Below are 14,843 nucleotides of genomic sequence, written 5' to 3'. Positions count from 1 at the left end.
TGTGCACGGGGTTCCCCCAGACTTACATGCCACCCCCTTCCTTCCCACCTTTTGACCATAATTGTTTTCTAAAGAAGCCTGTCCACTCTTGCCCACCTGCCATAGCTGAGCATGTTATGACAATCTTAAATGGGCAATAATGCGTAATTTAATCTCTTCATTAAGGCAAAGGGAATGTGGGCTAGTGGATGCCGAACTCACCATGCCAGTATAATGAGGAACGGATAAGGAGTGATGGGACTAGCCACCTGACATATTCTGGGTGCCCCCTCACTGAAAACATGCCAAGTGGGATCTTTGGAACTGCACAGGTATTAGGAGAAGCACTTGCACCTCCCTTATCCACAATCAATGATATCCTTTGTTATTGGTGTTGGCCTCTAGCTGGACAGACAGGTTTGAATCCTCCATTCACATGATTTGTGTCAAACCTTTGAAGAAGTTACAGTGGAAATCAAGAAAACCTGATAGAAATACTTGTTCTTTGTGTCTGCAATAATGTATTTCAATGCCAGTGTGTCAGTAATACTGTAGGCTGCGTCATTGAATCTATGCAAAGCTGATTTTTGATCGACAAGGGAGTCAAGGGCTAGGGGGGCAGAGAGGGAAGTGGTGTTGAGGTCACAATCAGAACAGGCATGATCTTATCCAACAGATGGAGCAGAGAAGTTTAGGGAGGGAATTCATTTATTACCTTCATTTAAAAAATGAAAGCTGATGTGGTATAATGTTTGAAGCTAAATGCTGAATTTCAACTTTAAGCCATTTTAAAGATTAAAATTACCTATCATTTTCTCAAAAAGATAAAGACGTATGGCCCGAGGGTATAACAAGAAAATCTATGTAGTGTGCACAAACTAATTTTCAAGTAATCGTTTAATTTTTAGTTTTAAAGTTGTGCAGTGAATTTCATCAATATGCATTGGATGATAGATAAAATCTTAATATGTTCAAGGTAATATTAAACCTGAATGTAAAATAAAGCAGTAATATTAAACTGATATAAGGAGGTATATCACAGATAAACATTACGTCAATAAATGGAGGCAAGATCTGTCATGTTTGCTAAACATTTTCCAGAATTGACAAAATGTAAGCATGAAAAGGACCTTTCGTATGTTGATGCTGTGCTGATATCTGCTTAGGCAGCAGACACTACAAATATCCACAATCATTTGGACAAGATTGGATATTGAAAAAGTAATCTGATGATCCTGATTCTGAATACAAAGGACAAAGCAGCCCGCTAGATTTTCACCCCTCCCACAAACATTCACTCTCCCCATCTCTCCACCACTGACTCAAAGTGGTAGCCGCGTGTACCGTTTCCAAGATGCACTGCAGGAACTCAGCAAAGCCCCATTAGCAGCACCTTTCAAACCCAAGACCACCACCGTATCTAGAAGAACAAGGGCAGCAGATACATGGAAACACCAACACCTGGACGTTCCCCTCCAAGTCACTCACCATCCTGACTTGGAAAATATATCGCCATTCCTTTACTGTCGCTGGGTCAAAATTCTGGAAGTCCCTTCCGAACAGCGCTGTGGGTGTACCTACTGTTGTGTTAGGCTTTTTCATGTAGCATAAGCTACTTCCTTGATGTATACTCTGACAAAGGAAGGCTCAGACTTGGAGATAGGTTTAACACATTTATTGAACAGTTTACAATTCTCCTACTTGAGTTCGACTCTCCTGCTTGATGAGACCATCAATTCACATGACACGTAGGGCAGCACGGTGGCCTAGTGGTTAGCACAACCGCCTCACGGCGCTGAGGTCCCAGGTTCGATCCCGGCTCTGGGTCACTGTCCGTGTGGAGTTTGCACATTCTCCCCGTGTCTGCGTGGGTTTCGCCCCCAAAACCCAAAAATGTGCAGAGTAGGTGGATTGGCCACGCTAAATTGCCCCTTAATTGGAAAAAATAATTGGGTAATCTAAATTTATAAAAAAATAATTCACGCGACACGTGGTGAGAAGCGAACAGTGGTTTTAATCGTCTTACAACAGAGCCTGCCTGTGACAAGATGAACTCTTGATGAACTGGCAGGCAGGCTCACAACAGCAACCTTTATACTTCTGGTTAGGGAAGGAGCCATGGGCGGAGCCAAGGTTGGAGCCCAGTACAAGCTCCTCATCTCCCCCTATGGGTAGAGCCGCGCAACTACACATGATCTGATACAAGGTACAGGCTCAACACATGTTGTACAATACAATGTGGATTATTAGTGTTTATAATTCACCACACTGCTAATCTTACTATAGTAACTCAATCTAACTCACCAGTCTGCTCTAATCCATGCGGTGGGTGTGATGCTTCCTGATCTGCCCCTGTCTCTCTCTGAGTGTCGCCTATGGAAAGAGAAAGAGCATGTGTGCCCTGTCCTTTTATATGGGTAGCCCCCTTGTGGCAGTGTCACCTCTGGGTGTGTCTTGACTGCCCATTGGTCGTGTCCTATCTTAGTGACCTATTGGTTGAACGTCTGTGTGCCATGATGTCTCTGTCATGTCATGGTACTCCCTCTAGTGTTTATTTAGTTCTTAGTGTATTTGCATTAACCCCTTGTGTATTTACAGGGATGCATATCGCCACATCCCCGCTTTTTTGTGTTATATATTTTCTGTACAGCATTAAAAGAGAATTGAACAAAATAGGTACATAAGTGATGACATGTACAAATCATGATGACTGATGATTACACAATACCAAATAAAATATATGAGTCCAAAGTTCATGAATTAACACGGTGGAGTGGCTTTCTTGTTTTGTTATTGAAGTGGTGATGTTGACGTTCTCATTGCTTTGTGAACGCCGTCAATGTCCTTGTGCTTAAGGAACCAAGATGCCATCAGGAGGTGTGCAAATGGTCAAATCACTTTGTTGCCTGATTTGGACTCTTTTTTCTTTTGATGCTTGTGGTAGCGATGCAGAATATCATCTGTGTTGTCCAGCCTGGACTATTTCTTGTGATTGCAATATTGATGCCATAGGTCAGCTGCCTTGGGAGCTGGTTTGCTTGTTCGCAGTGCAGCAAACTCATCTGCCTTGAAAGCTGGTTTGCTTGATTGTCGTGGAGCAAACCTGAATCGGTGAGATTTGCTGTCATGCCATGGTATGGCTGTACTCTTGACAGTGTTGGGAGCTGTGCTGTTACATTGTCCTGCATTTGCAGAGTTGTACCATGTCATACCAGTCATTGTTCCGGTGTTTTTGTTTTTGTCGTGCGTGTTGTTGACGTTGGGTCCTTTGGTACACTTCTTGTTGTTGTCTTTGTTGTTGTTTTCGTAGGTTTTGTTGTTGTGTTTGTTGCGCTCAATGACCACACAGAGTGGAGAAGTCGAGTTCTTCACAAAGTTACTTGTCAGTGTCCTTTGTGGCATCTGCTGTTTCATTGAGTGTGCCGTCTGATTCCTCGCTGCTCCCTGTCTGGAGGCATGTCTGCTTCACTAGAATCATCTTCGGCTTGATGATGCTCAGAGTCCTTTCTGGTTCACCTGAATCAGCTTTGGCTTCTTGACACTCCCTGCCCGGAGTCATTTCAGGTGCACTTGAATCATTTGAGGTGTCATTTGAATCATTTGAGGTGTCTTGATGTTCCCCGTCCGGAGTCAAAATTTTCTTGTGGAGAAGCTCGAGTGGATGAGGTTTAAATTAACGTGGTGTCACTGGAGTCACTAGTAACCTCACTTTGATTGTCGAGTGCCTCTGTACATACTAGCTGAGATCTGTCAGTCTCGCTGAGAATTCGCACATCTTGTATGGGAATTGTGAAACCTTTGTCACTTGTCGCACATACAGTGGGTACACCTTCAGTGTCTTCTTGTCGGTTAGATGAGCTGGGTAGACTGTCAGAGTCTTCTTCTGGTGGCTCAAATAATCTGTGTAGACTGGCACAGTCTTCTTGCTGTTCACTTGAGCGTGGTAGACTGTCATTGTCTTCTTGCTGTTCACTGGAGTGTGGTAGACTGTCTTGGTCTTCTTGCTGTGCACTTGAGTGTGGCAGACATGCATCATCTGCTGCTGGTTGCTCACATGAGGTTGCTAGACCTTCATGGTCTTGTTCATGCAAGGACTGTGCTCTGGAGTCTTGCATTGCTTCCATTGTGGAGTCTGTCACCGAGCTCGTTGTGGAGGCTTGCATTGCTCTCTCTGTGGAGTCTGGCATCGTTCCCTGTGTGGAGTCATGCAGTGGTCTCGTTGTGGAGTCTTTCATCACTTTCTGTGCGGAGTCGGAGATTCTTTGTGGTGCGTGGACCACTCTCTGTGTGGCGTCAGGCCGCTCTCTGTGGGCCTGGACCTCTCTCTGACTCTTGGCGTCGGGCCGCTCTCTGTGGGCTTGGACCGCTCTCTGACTCTTGGTGTCAGGCCGCTCTCTGTGGGCTTGTACCGCTCTCTGTCTCTTGGTGTCAGGCCGCTCTCTGTGGGCTTGTACCGCTCTCTGTCTCTTGGTGTCAGGCCGCTCTCTGTGGGCTTGTACCGCTCTCTGTCTCTTGGTGTCAGGCCACGGCAGAATCCTGTACTTCTGGGTTAGGATGTTGTCTGTGCTGGGCTGAGGATACTCAGATCCGAAGAACTCGTCCATGTCGGTGTCGGATTCTTCACTGTACAACACATCTCATTACAGTTCGGATTTGGTACTGAGGTCGCCACGTCCAATGATTAAATCATCCTCCGAGTCGTAGTCTTCAAGGACCATGTCATCACTTTTTGTGTCGGAGCTGTCATTGTGCTCGCGATGTCCAAAGAAGTAATCAACGTCTGAGTCGTCTTCAAGGATAAATCGTCTCTTAGGGCGGTGCTAACTGCTTGTTGCAGGGTTCTGCAGAGGTTACTTTCAGCTACTGGTTGAAGTTCAGGCATTGTGCTGTCGTTCCAGGTGAAAGAATTGTGTTTTCCGGCTTTAAAATTTTGTTTTACTGTTTTGGGACATTTCCCCTTTAAGTGGGCGTGGTCCGGCGCCTCTGACATCATGATGCTGGTGACGTAGAGCGTAGGAATGGATTGTGCATGCGCAGATCGCTGTTCCTTTACTGTGCACTCCTTGCGCAACTGCACATGCGTGGCAAACGGACCTTCCTTTTCTGTGCGTTCTTTGCGCAGCTGTTGCAACCAAGACAGATTCACAGATCTCTTATCAATCCACTCAGATGTCAGTGAACACTGTGAGTCAATCAATCCCATTGAAACCTTCTCTCCCGCTCAAGGGATTTCAAACTCTTCATTTTCGAAGATCTAGCGTGAGATCTTCTGGCTGTTCCCACTGGTGGGATCTTCTGGTCCCGCCATTGGTGCACCTCTGCCATAGGCTTCCCAGCGGCATGGGGTGGATCAGAACAAGAAGATCCCGTCACCGGCCAACAGCAGACGCCTCCCACTGTTGACAAACACACCACGGGGAGGCCAGAGAATCTTGCCCCTCATCTCTGAATTCCCTCAAGAGCCACTTCAATCTGGATTGTCTCAATAACTACTCACATTCCAGGCTTTCAATCTTGTCTCCCAAGACTACATTCCTGTGGACTCCTGAGTCTGCACCCAGCCTCCAGTGACTGCACTAATTTCAACTCTTTGCTAGACAACAAGCTAACTGAACTGGCACTCCCCCGGGTTTCTCCAGTCTCCTGTCTATACCCAGCTACATATCACTCCCAGTCCTTTAGCTAAGCCCTAAACCTTTTCAACGCGTGTCCATGTACCACTTTCTCACATCTCCTGGACTTCTCTGAGATAACTGCCTGAATACTGCTAACAGCAGCACTTTCTTTTCTTATTTTGCCCAGTCGCGTGGGCTTGCTTTAGCTCCCAAGACCTCCTTATAAACACACACTCTCTCAGTTGCACGAAACAGCAAACAGCTCCCAGAGCTATCAAATGGTTGCCAGGGGTTCACGAAGCCTCCAACACAGCTCTTCAGAGTGAACAGTAACCGGAGCCTCCTGGAGTTTCTACCCCAGCTTCTGACTCTCTGATTAAATAAAACTGATTGACTAAAACTGACTGACCCTTGCACTGATTTGGGTGACCAAACAAAACACGTTAAGAAGGTCCTGCCCTTGTAACTGAGCAGAATTAAACATGTCAAGTACTGGAGCATCCAGTGCCCTGAATTCTATAATCTCCACAGGTACGAGTTTACAAAGGATATAGGTGAAATAAATTATTTTGTGGCAACTTTTAAAAATTGGACACAAATAAGCTATGCTTCTGCAAGTCATGTGACTTTTGGTATTTGCTTTCTAGAAAGTATCATATATCCTGTGAATACCTACTCAAATATGGACATAGGTGAAGCTACACAGTCATCTGTGGAATTTAAGGATGAGCTAATCCCTAAAGACTATGGAATTCCCAGACTACCTTCTCGCGCATGGGCAAAACACTGTTTTGCCGGTACGCTTCTTTTGGGGAACTGCGCATGTGCGGTTCCTTTCCCAAGATGGCTGACAATCAGCTGTCATTAATTGTACAGTGTGGTGTGTTTGACCACAGTTTGCCTGTTAATTCACATGTACCTCATGCTAATTCTGAATATTATAGAATCGGATAGCTGTTGTAAATTGTTCTACTTTTCTGACTTTGGATAGTAAAGTTTACTTTGTTTGTTCAAAAGCTGTGAAATTTTTTGGCTTTTTTCTCTTAATATGTATCTGGAATCTCAAACTTTTATCCACTTTAAACGAAATTGTACTGACCCTTCACCGGTTTTACCAACAATTTGGGGGGTCTGGTCCAGAATCATAAAGTATTGGCTGAAAGTTCATATGATATGCCTGTACTGGGCATGAACTTGGGATGTTTCAGTACATTAAATACACTATATAAATGTAAGTTATCTGTTATTATATTAAGATCCTATAGAAATATAAATTATTATCCTCTATATATAATATTATAATAATCTTTTATTGTCACAAGTATGAAGTTACTGTGAAAAGCCCCTAGTCACCACATTCCGGCGCCTGTTCGGGTAAGCTGGTACGGGAATTGAACCTGCGCTGCTGGCTTTGTTCTGAATCACAAACCAGCTCTCTAGCCCACTGAGCAAACCAGCCTAAACCAACCAAAGATATATCATAGAATCTTAGAATCTACAGTGCAGAAGGAAGCAATTTGGCCCATCGAGTCTGCATCGGCCCTTGGAAAGAGCACCCTACTTATGCTCATGCCTCCACCCTATCCCCGTAACCTAATAACTCCACCTAACTTTTTGGAAATTAAGGGACAATATATGGTGGTCAATCCACCTAACCTGCACATCTTTGGACTGTGGGAGGAAACCGGAGCACCTGGAGGAAACTCCAGATAGACAGTCACCCAAGACCAGAATTGAACCAAGGTTCCTGGAACTGTGAGGCAGCAGTGCTAAACCACTTGGTCAATGTACATATATATATGTAACATATTAGGTTATATAGCTGGACTTAGTTTACCGTTCCCACCATTTTAGTTTTAAAGTTTTCATCTTCAGATGAAAGTGTCCAACAGTGCACTGTAACAGTCTTTTATACCTCGGTGCACATTTTTTTGGCAAGTGTTCTGTTGTTCATTTATAATGTAAGAACTATGATAGGCAGCACATCATAACAAATAGGAGCTGGAGCAAGCCATTTGGCCCTTTGAATCTGCTCTGCCATTCAATAAGATCATGGCTGATGTGATTGTGACCGTAACTTATCCTTGACTCCCTTGTCAACCAAAGGTTTGTCTAACTCAACCTTGACTATATTGAATGGCACAGCCTCCACTGCTCTTTGGGGAAGAGATTTCCACAGTTGAACAATCCTCTAAGAGAAAATAATTCTTCCTCATCCCCATCATATATGGGCGACCTCTAATTTATAAACAATTGCCCTCTGGTTCTAGACCTCCCCACAAGGGTAGACACCTTCCCAGCATTCAACCTCTCATTCTTCTAACCTCCAATGATTGTTGCCTTCATCTGCTCAACCCCTTCATCCCAGGAATCAGCTCAGTGAACCTTCTTTCAACATCTTTCAGTGCAATTCTGAGCCTCCATAAGTAAGGTGATGAATGTAATAAATTGTTATATTTTTTATTTGTTGCAATAATGTTTTTAAAATAACCAGTTTAAGATGCATATTTCGAATATGTCTGCTAAAGCTGTGATTAAGGGTTGTTGTAAAAGTAATCATTGATTTTAAGCGTTAACTTATTTACAGATAGTGGGCTAATGGAATATAGTTTGGGATTTGGAGGATCCCTGGGTTGCAGGTAATTTATGAGGGATTGTGTTTTGGTACAGTCTAATCAGGTCATGAGACATCTTGTGGGAGGAGCTAGTAGAATGCCTGAGCTGAGTGTTGACATGATGAAATAAAGGGGAGGAGCCAGGTTTGTTTGCAGTTTAATTTTGCCATAGGATTTGAAGCTGAACAGAAGTGTCTTGAGTTGGTTCCGGAAAGGTTCTCTCCAAGGTCTTGGCTCAGAAAAAATCAAGTATACCTGACTGTTAACTTTATTTCTAAGTGGTCTTTGAACTATATTGGTTTTCTTACTTGGAATATATATAGTTGCAAGTGTAGGGAGTAAGTTCAAGTTATTTCCTTTATATTTAAGAACTGTTTTAACTAGTAACTGTGGAGCTATTACTTTATTGCTAATGTGATTGATTTTGTTTAAATTAAAGTTTGTTTCAACACAAAAATACCCATTGGTCAGCGTTATTACTTCTGTGGTGCAGTCGTCTCTCCTCACAGTTTTAGAAATTGCAAACAGTTGGATTCTCATCCGAGATCCTAACAGTTAGAAGACCAAATACAGTACTCCAAATGCAGAATCACTTAGGCCCTGTACAGCTGTATCAACACTTCCCTACACTTACATTCAATTCCCCTTGCAATAACTGATCAGATCTTATTTAGTCTCTGGAATCTGCATATGAAATGAATAAGATATCCTCCAGTTAAAGTCAACGTCAACCTGAGTAAGAGGTTACGAAAGATAACTCGCAAATGAACAGTGTGGTGAGAACATGTGTTTTTCCGTTGCGTGATATTATGCACCTCTATAATCAATAACTTTTTCTTACTTCCCAGGCCTGTAACAAGTGCTGATGTTGGTGCTGCCTACTGAGTTGCTGTGGCAACAAGAGGAAAACAAAAGCCAAATCCGAAGAGTTTACAGGATTTACAGTTGCTCAAGTTCTAGACCTCCTTGCTCCAAGCACGCTTTAATTTGTACTTTCACTAGTCTATCAAACTGTGCTACGGTCAGCGACAGCCTCTGACCTTACTAGCTTCCACTAATGGGTTCCACCTCTATGAGCAAGTGTTACATTGCTTTTCTTTGAAGTTAGAATGAACATCTATGCAGAGGACCTGAGGACAGAATACTCAATTAACCCAATGCTCTGCTGCACAATATTTTAATTGTAATGGCATTGAAAAGAAGGATATTTTGTCAAAGCAAAACATTTTCTACAGGAGACACTATTTGGAAGCTAAGTAAGACATGCTGTTGGTTCTTGTAAGGCAAATTGTTCTCTGTGTGTCAAGGAAGTTTTTAAGACAAATTGTTCTCTCTTTGTGTCAAGGAAGTTAAACATAGATTGTGTGTAAGTGGTAAATATTGCTGTACATGCTTTTGTTTCCCTTTCTTTTCTTTTCAAGCAGTATTTTTAGGCAGAAATGAATTCAGGAACATCTACACTGCCACATACAGGACGGTACCACATATTGTGATAAGATTATGAGCCTCTGCCATCACTAATCATGTTTAATCAAAAAAACAGTTTGCGCAACTTCAAATTAATGACAGTAAGTGCCACGTGATGGGCGAGTAAAGGACAATACGCTTTTTTTGAGAATAACGCCAGATATCGTAAATGTAGGTTCTTCTGGGAAAAGAATTGTGGGCAATTTTGTCAAAGCAGTTGCAATGTGGCATGCTAATTTGTGATTTGGATTTTTGCTACAAATTAAGAGTATTTGGCTCCTTGCTGTCCTAAACAGGGTTGGTTCTGCATCGCCATGAGGTTTGTGATATATTCTAGATGGAAGCCACAATGCAAGAAATTCTGACATTGAGCACCTTGTAGCTTTTCAGTCTAAGTATTGACAACAAACTCCTGCTTACATTCAATGTTTGATGAGGACAATTACAAGCATCTGCCTATTTCCTCCATTTTCCATCACGCGAGCGCAGGCGGAGGGACTGTAGGACATCCTTAAAGGACCATTGGCTGTTAGTCTTGATGTTGCTGTGTTTTCTTTTGCAATCAACACTTTGGAAGTCTGCAAGTTGCAACTCACTGCAACCTTCCCAATGGCCTCCCATGTATTTTCCCAGTCCACGTGCTTGAGCGATGTTTCCTGCCAAGATTCTGTTACACTCATATCATTGATATCCATACCGTCCAACAAAATTCAACTCTCAGCCCTGCAAAATATTTGCCAGCTTTTCTTAACAACATATTTGCATAATAGCCGTATCTCAAGTGAAACATATAGCTGTAATGCAATTTCCTGATGGACGTAACAAAATCTGCTGCTGGTAAAGCCCAAACCAAAAAAAAAATTAAAAGCACCCTTTTCAACTTGCATGGTTCAAAGAAAGGAACGAATTTTAGATTCATGGTAAGTTACAGGTATATTTCTTATGTTTGTGCAGCTTTTATTTCTTTCCCTTATGCTAGATTTTACATCAAGATTTAGCCTCTCCAAGGGATATCTGCACCTGCATTAAATGTAAATTATTTACAATTTTAGGTGGAAAGAACCCTTACTTTACATTTTTTTAAATGAAGTGTGCATATATTCCTGCCTTTGTTAGAGTTACTCTACATTGCAAAATCTCCTGCGAATGGAAACTATTAAACTTCTCCAAATATTTAGAGACCTCTTCACAACAAAATGACCCAAATTGTTTTGCACCCTTATTATTTAATGCTATTTGATATTCCATAGTTTTCTACAAGAATAAACGGAAACTCCCAATCTTACAACACAGTGTCTCAAATCCGGCTGTCCAAAAACCAGACTTGGCCGAAAGTCAAACATGTGTGGAATGTGTCATGCACGAATTATAATTGAGTAAAATAAAGCAGGTTTACCTGGATAATTCAGCCAGGCACTGCATTAGTGAGATACAATGCCTGACTAGTTAGCCCTTTTGTCGCTTATTCTCCAAGTAACCCTTGACCCCACATGGCCCAGCTTGCCTTGAATCGCCCATAACCCAAACTGCCTGACCCGAAATCCAGCAAGATCTGAAATCTGGGATGGTCTCCTTTCTGAAGTTTATTAGATCAGTCATGATTTCATTGAATGACAGAGCAGACTCGATGGACTGAATGGCCCACTTCTGCTCCTATCTTATGGACTTCGATTGCCAGATTTGAGACACTGTACCTGTTGGCAAATTAAATAACACGGACATTAGATTGAACAAGTAAACGAAGAAAGCGCCATCAGCCTTTCAAGATCAGAGTTTCAGTGCAGTCCAAGGAATAGTATTGAAAGATGTTTGTCACAGACAGCTAGCAAGATTACCAATAAAATGAGATTAGTTTAATTTGTAATGGGTCAAATGCACAACGCAAACTTCTTCTTAATTTGCTAAGTTTAAATAGGGAATTTCCACTACACCCATTGGAGCTCCGGTCATTTCCTTAAATCTGACCATTCAGCAGCCTTGTGGTACGAGAAGCACACGTATGTTTTTGACTTTGCATTGCAGTCCGAAACAGCAACCTGTTTTACAGCTCTCCTGACTGACTTCCACTGATGCCAGTGGAAATAGAAATGATGAGAGATATAACAGGGAATGTAATCTCACCATCACCCATTTTATGCTATCTTCATGGCCAAGAGCTTCCATGTAGTGCATTAAGTTACCGCTAAACTCTGTGTACCTGAGAGCAAGGCAGACATTTTACTTTTCTAGCTCTCTCCTCCAGGGTAAAAAATTGAAATCTATTTACAAAATAAGAAATATAATTTTCACTCCTGTGGCAGGTGCGCAGAGTTGGGAAATTCGGGAGGGGGGGCGGAGGGAGTGTCCCAAGTGGTGGGATCTTTGTTCAGGGAGGTGCCTGCTAAAGTCAAGCCCTGCCAACCTCGGATGCAAATCAGGGGTGGCCACAGAAGCTGCCTCGTACCAAGGTGGTGGGGGGGGGGGGGGGGGGGGGGGGTTAAAATGTCTTCCTCAAACCTCTGGGATTTATTCCAGTAGCCCCTCATATCCTTCATGCCAATCCCCTCTACCCATCCATATTACCCCATGCCAATTTAATGTGTCCCTGCCCAGCATCTTTTGCCCTTAAACACATCATGCAAACTCACTCAGTTTCAACAGTCGCACTGAGATGAAATCAATTTCTCAATATTTATTCTGGATTTTAATTTAAAGCCCCTCACGCCCTTAATCCCTTATGAAAAATTTGTATTCATGACCCCACACCACATCCTTTAATAATCTATTGGAGCTGTCAATCAAACTGTGAACATACATGTCCCCGACTGTGATAATGACAGGCCCTGAAAGCTGTCAATATTGCACTTAGGGCTATGTCCACAAACATCTGTTAAAACTGCAAGCATAGATTTCTTTTTCAACTCGAGCATAGTCAGGCTATTTTTAACAGCTTGACAGTGCTCCAGAACTTGTCCACCCTTGATGAGTATGTACGTCTAATCTTTTTTTTTTAAGTCAAAGTCACACACTGCAGAATAAGGCCAGCAAAAATGGGGGCTGTTTGAACTCAACAATGAGTTCAAAGGCCCTGCTAAGTCCACAGCTATGACCTGCTGCAAATACCGCCCAAAGGTGATGCTGTTTGCTGACTTGAGAGGCTCAAATGAAAAACAAAGGTGCTGGAAATGACACAGCCCTCACCTTGACTACAAAGAAATACATTTTCGAAAGAATATTCCCTGAATTTAAAAGAAGAAACTGTCTCCTGCGCTTTCATTTGTACTGTGCCAATGCTTCGCATGTTCTGTTCATCAGAGGTAGTGTTTATTAGCTTCCATCGAGAATTAGGAGCACCAAAAAGAATATAAAAAAGACTGAATGTTCCCAAATGTAATTTTATAAATTAATGGAAGATACAGTGTGGCTTGTTACTGAGAATGAACTACAATATAACCATGCTTTCAACTGCCTTAAACCTGCAGTAAATTAAACCCTGAGCATTGGAGGGAAGCAAAAAAGATTTGAGACAATCCCCCGGAGAACATTTTAGCAAACTGCAGTGATGGTTTTAAAAGGATATGTGCTAAGTTAACAATGAAAGCAATCAGGGCATAACATGATGTGGCACTCTAGGAGTTCAAAATACTGTAGTACTTTATCAATTATATTTCCTCTTATTAAATGTTACTTGTGAAATGAATCTCGGTATCTTTATTAGTGAATGTACAAATGCAAACTGATGCACATTATGTTTCAGATGCACATATTAAATGAAATTTTGTTATTGAAAAATTCTATATATATTTTTCTCTCAGTTGTAAGGGTTAAACACAGCTGCCCGAACCAAGCATACTGACACTAACCACTTTGTTTTTACTGCTTTGAACTTACAAAAAAAGGTTCTGTCGCCAAATTGATCCGTTTGGATAGAGGTGCTGTTGATTACTTAATTAAAACATATTTGCTGAAATGCTTGCTGTTACTTAGCTGTAATAAATGTTACATTCATGAACATGATGTGATTACAAAGAAAAAAATTGTATTTATTTGTTGCGATGCTGAAATAAAGGAAGTCTGGGATTTTAACCTTCTGAGAATTATTGAATTTGTTTCCACAAACATTTTACCTCTTTATTACCTGAGTCGCACAGACTTGGAATCCCTTGTGTAATTGATGGGAACATTTTTTATTAGCCATATGACTTTTTGTCAATTGCAGCCACCGTAAAACGTTTCGCTTGTTACACTTTAGATTCTTTATATTTGAGACAATTACGGGAAACACTGGCAGCATGCTCTGTGTCGGGGTGGGAAGGTGGGTAGACCCTTCTATGGGGCACTCATTGAACCATTCTCTCCTTGGTGGCAATGGCGAAGCATGCACTAAAATGACCATTGTCATTCATTGCTCAGACCTGGGCCCAGCACCACCAGACCCCACTCACTGGACATTGAGAGTATGCGACCATGCCCACCACGCCCAGTGACACTGTTTGGCTCTGTCAGTCCTCTGATTGAGCTGGCAGCATTTGGGGGTGGACTGCAATCCATAATAGGATCGGTGGCCGATTAAGTGGCTGCCTCCATAAAATTTGGCCTTGGGACTTGCTGTTCAACAAAGCACCGGGGTCCTCTGCTGGCAACATGAAAATAAAACCACCATTTATTTCTCTGTCCCATGAGCACTCCCTTTGACCATGAAACCTTTTGGGCTGGATTCTCCATTTCACGGGTTTGGTACGTTTCGGCGTAGCCCATTCGGCGTGGCCGATTCGGCGTGGCCGATTCGGCGTCAGGGAAATAATTGGCTGATTCGGCGTGACCGTTTAGGCGTCAGGACATTTCGGCATCACTTTTTAAAATATTTTAAAAACCTGGTTAAAAAACTTTAATTAAAACGCCGAATTGGCCACGCTGAAACGTCCCATTCCCCTCTCAGGAGCAAAGGTGAAATGGTTCCAAGGTTTTGAATAAACCTTTTAAACCTTCACCTTCCGCTTCACCTCGCCGGCTGCTGTCCCCCTGAACTGGGCCACCTGTCCGCTTCACCTCGCCGGCTGCTGTCCCCCTGAACTGGGCCGCCTGTCCGCTTCACCTCGCCGGCTGCTGTCCCCCTGAACTGGGCCGCCTGTCCGCTTCACCTCGCCGGCTGTTGTCCCCCTGAACTGGGCCGCCTGTCCGCTTCACC

At 42.8% G+C, this 14,843-nt stretch overlaps 1 protein-coding gene across 3 annotated transcripts in view; it reads left to right on the top strand.

The window, feature by feature from the left end:
• Positions 1-9,601, top strand: part of cdh13 (cadherin 13, H-cadherin (heart)) — a 1,126,050-nt gene extending 1,116,449 nt beyond the window's left edge. For all 3 annotated transcript variants that reach the window (XM_038806328.1, XM_038806329.1, XM_038806331.1), the window contains one exon: positions 9,058-9,601. In XM_038806328.1, coding sequence (XP_038662256.1) covers positions 9,058-9,065 — 8 coding nt within the window. In that variant the 3' untranslated portion in view covers positions 9,066-9,601. The remainder of the gene's footprint in view (positions 1-9,057) is intronic.
• The last annotated feature ends 5,242 nt before the right edge of the window (positions 9,602-14,843 follow it).

The sequence above is a fragment of the Scyliorhinus canicula genome, chromosome 9 (genome assembly GCF_902713615.1).
Source record: "Scyliorhinus canicula chromosome 9, sScyCan1.1, whole genome shotgun sequence".
Taxonomy (NCBI): domain Eukaryota; kingdom Metazoa; phylum Chordata; class Chondrichthyes; order Carcharhiniformes; family Scyliorhinidae; genus Scyliorhinus; species Scyliorhinus canicula.
Note: the sequence above shows the minus strand (reverse complement) of the source record. Positions and strands in the feature narration are given on the sequence as shown.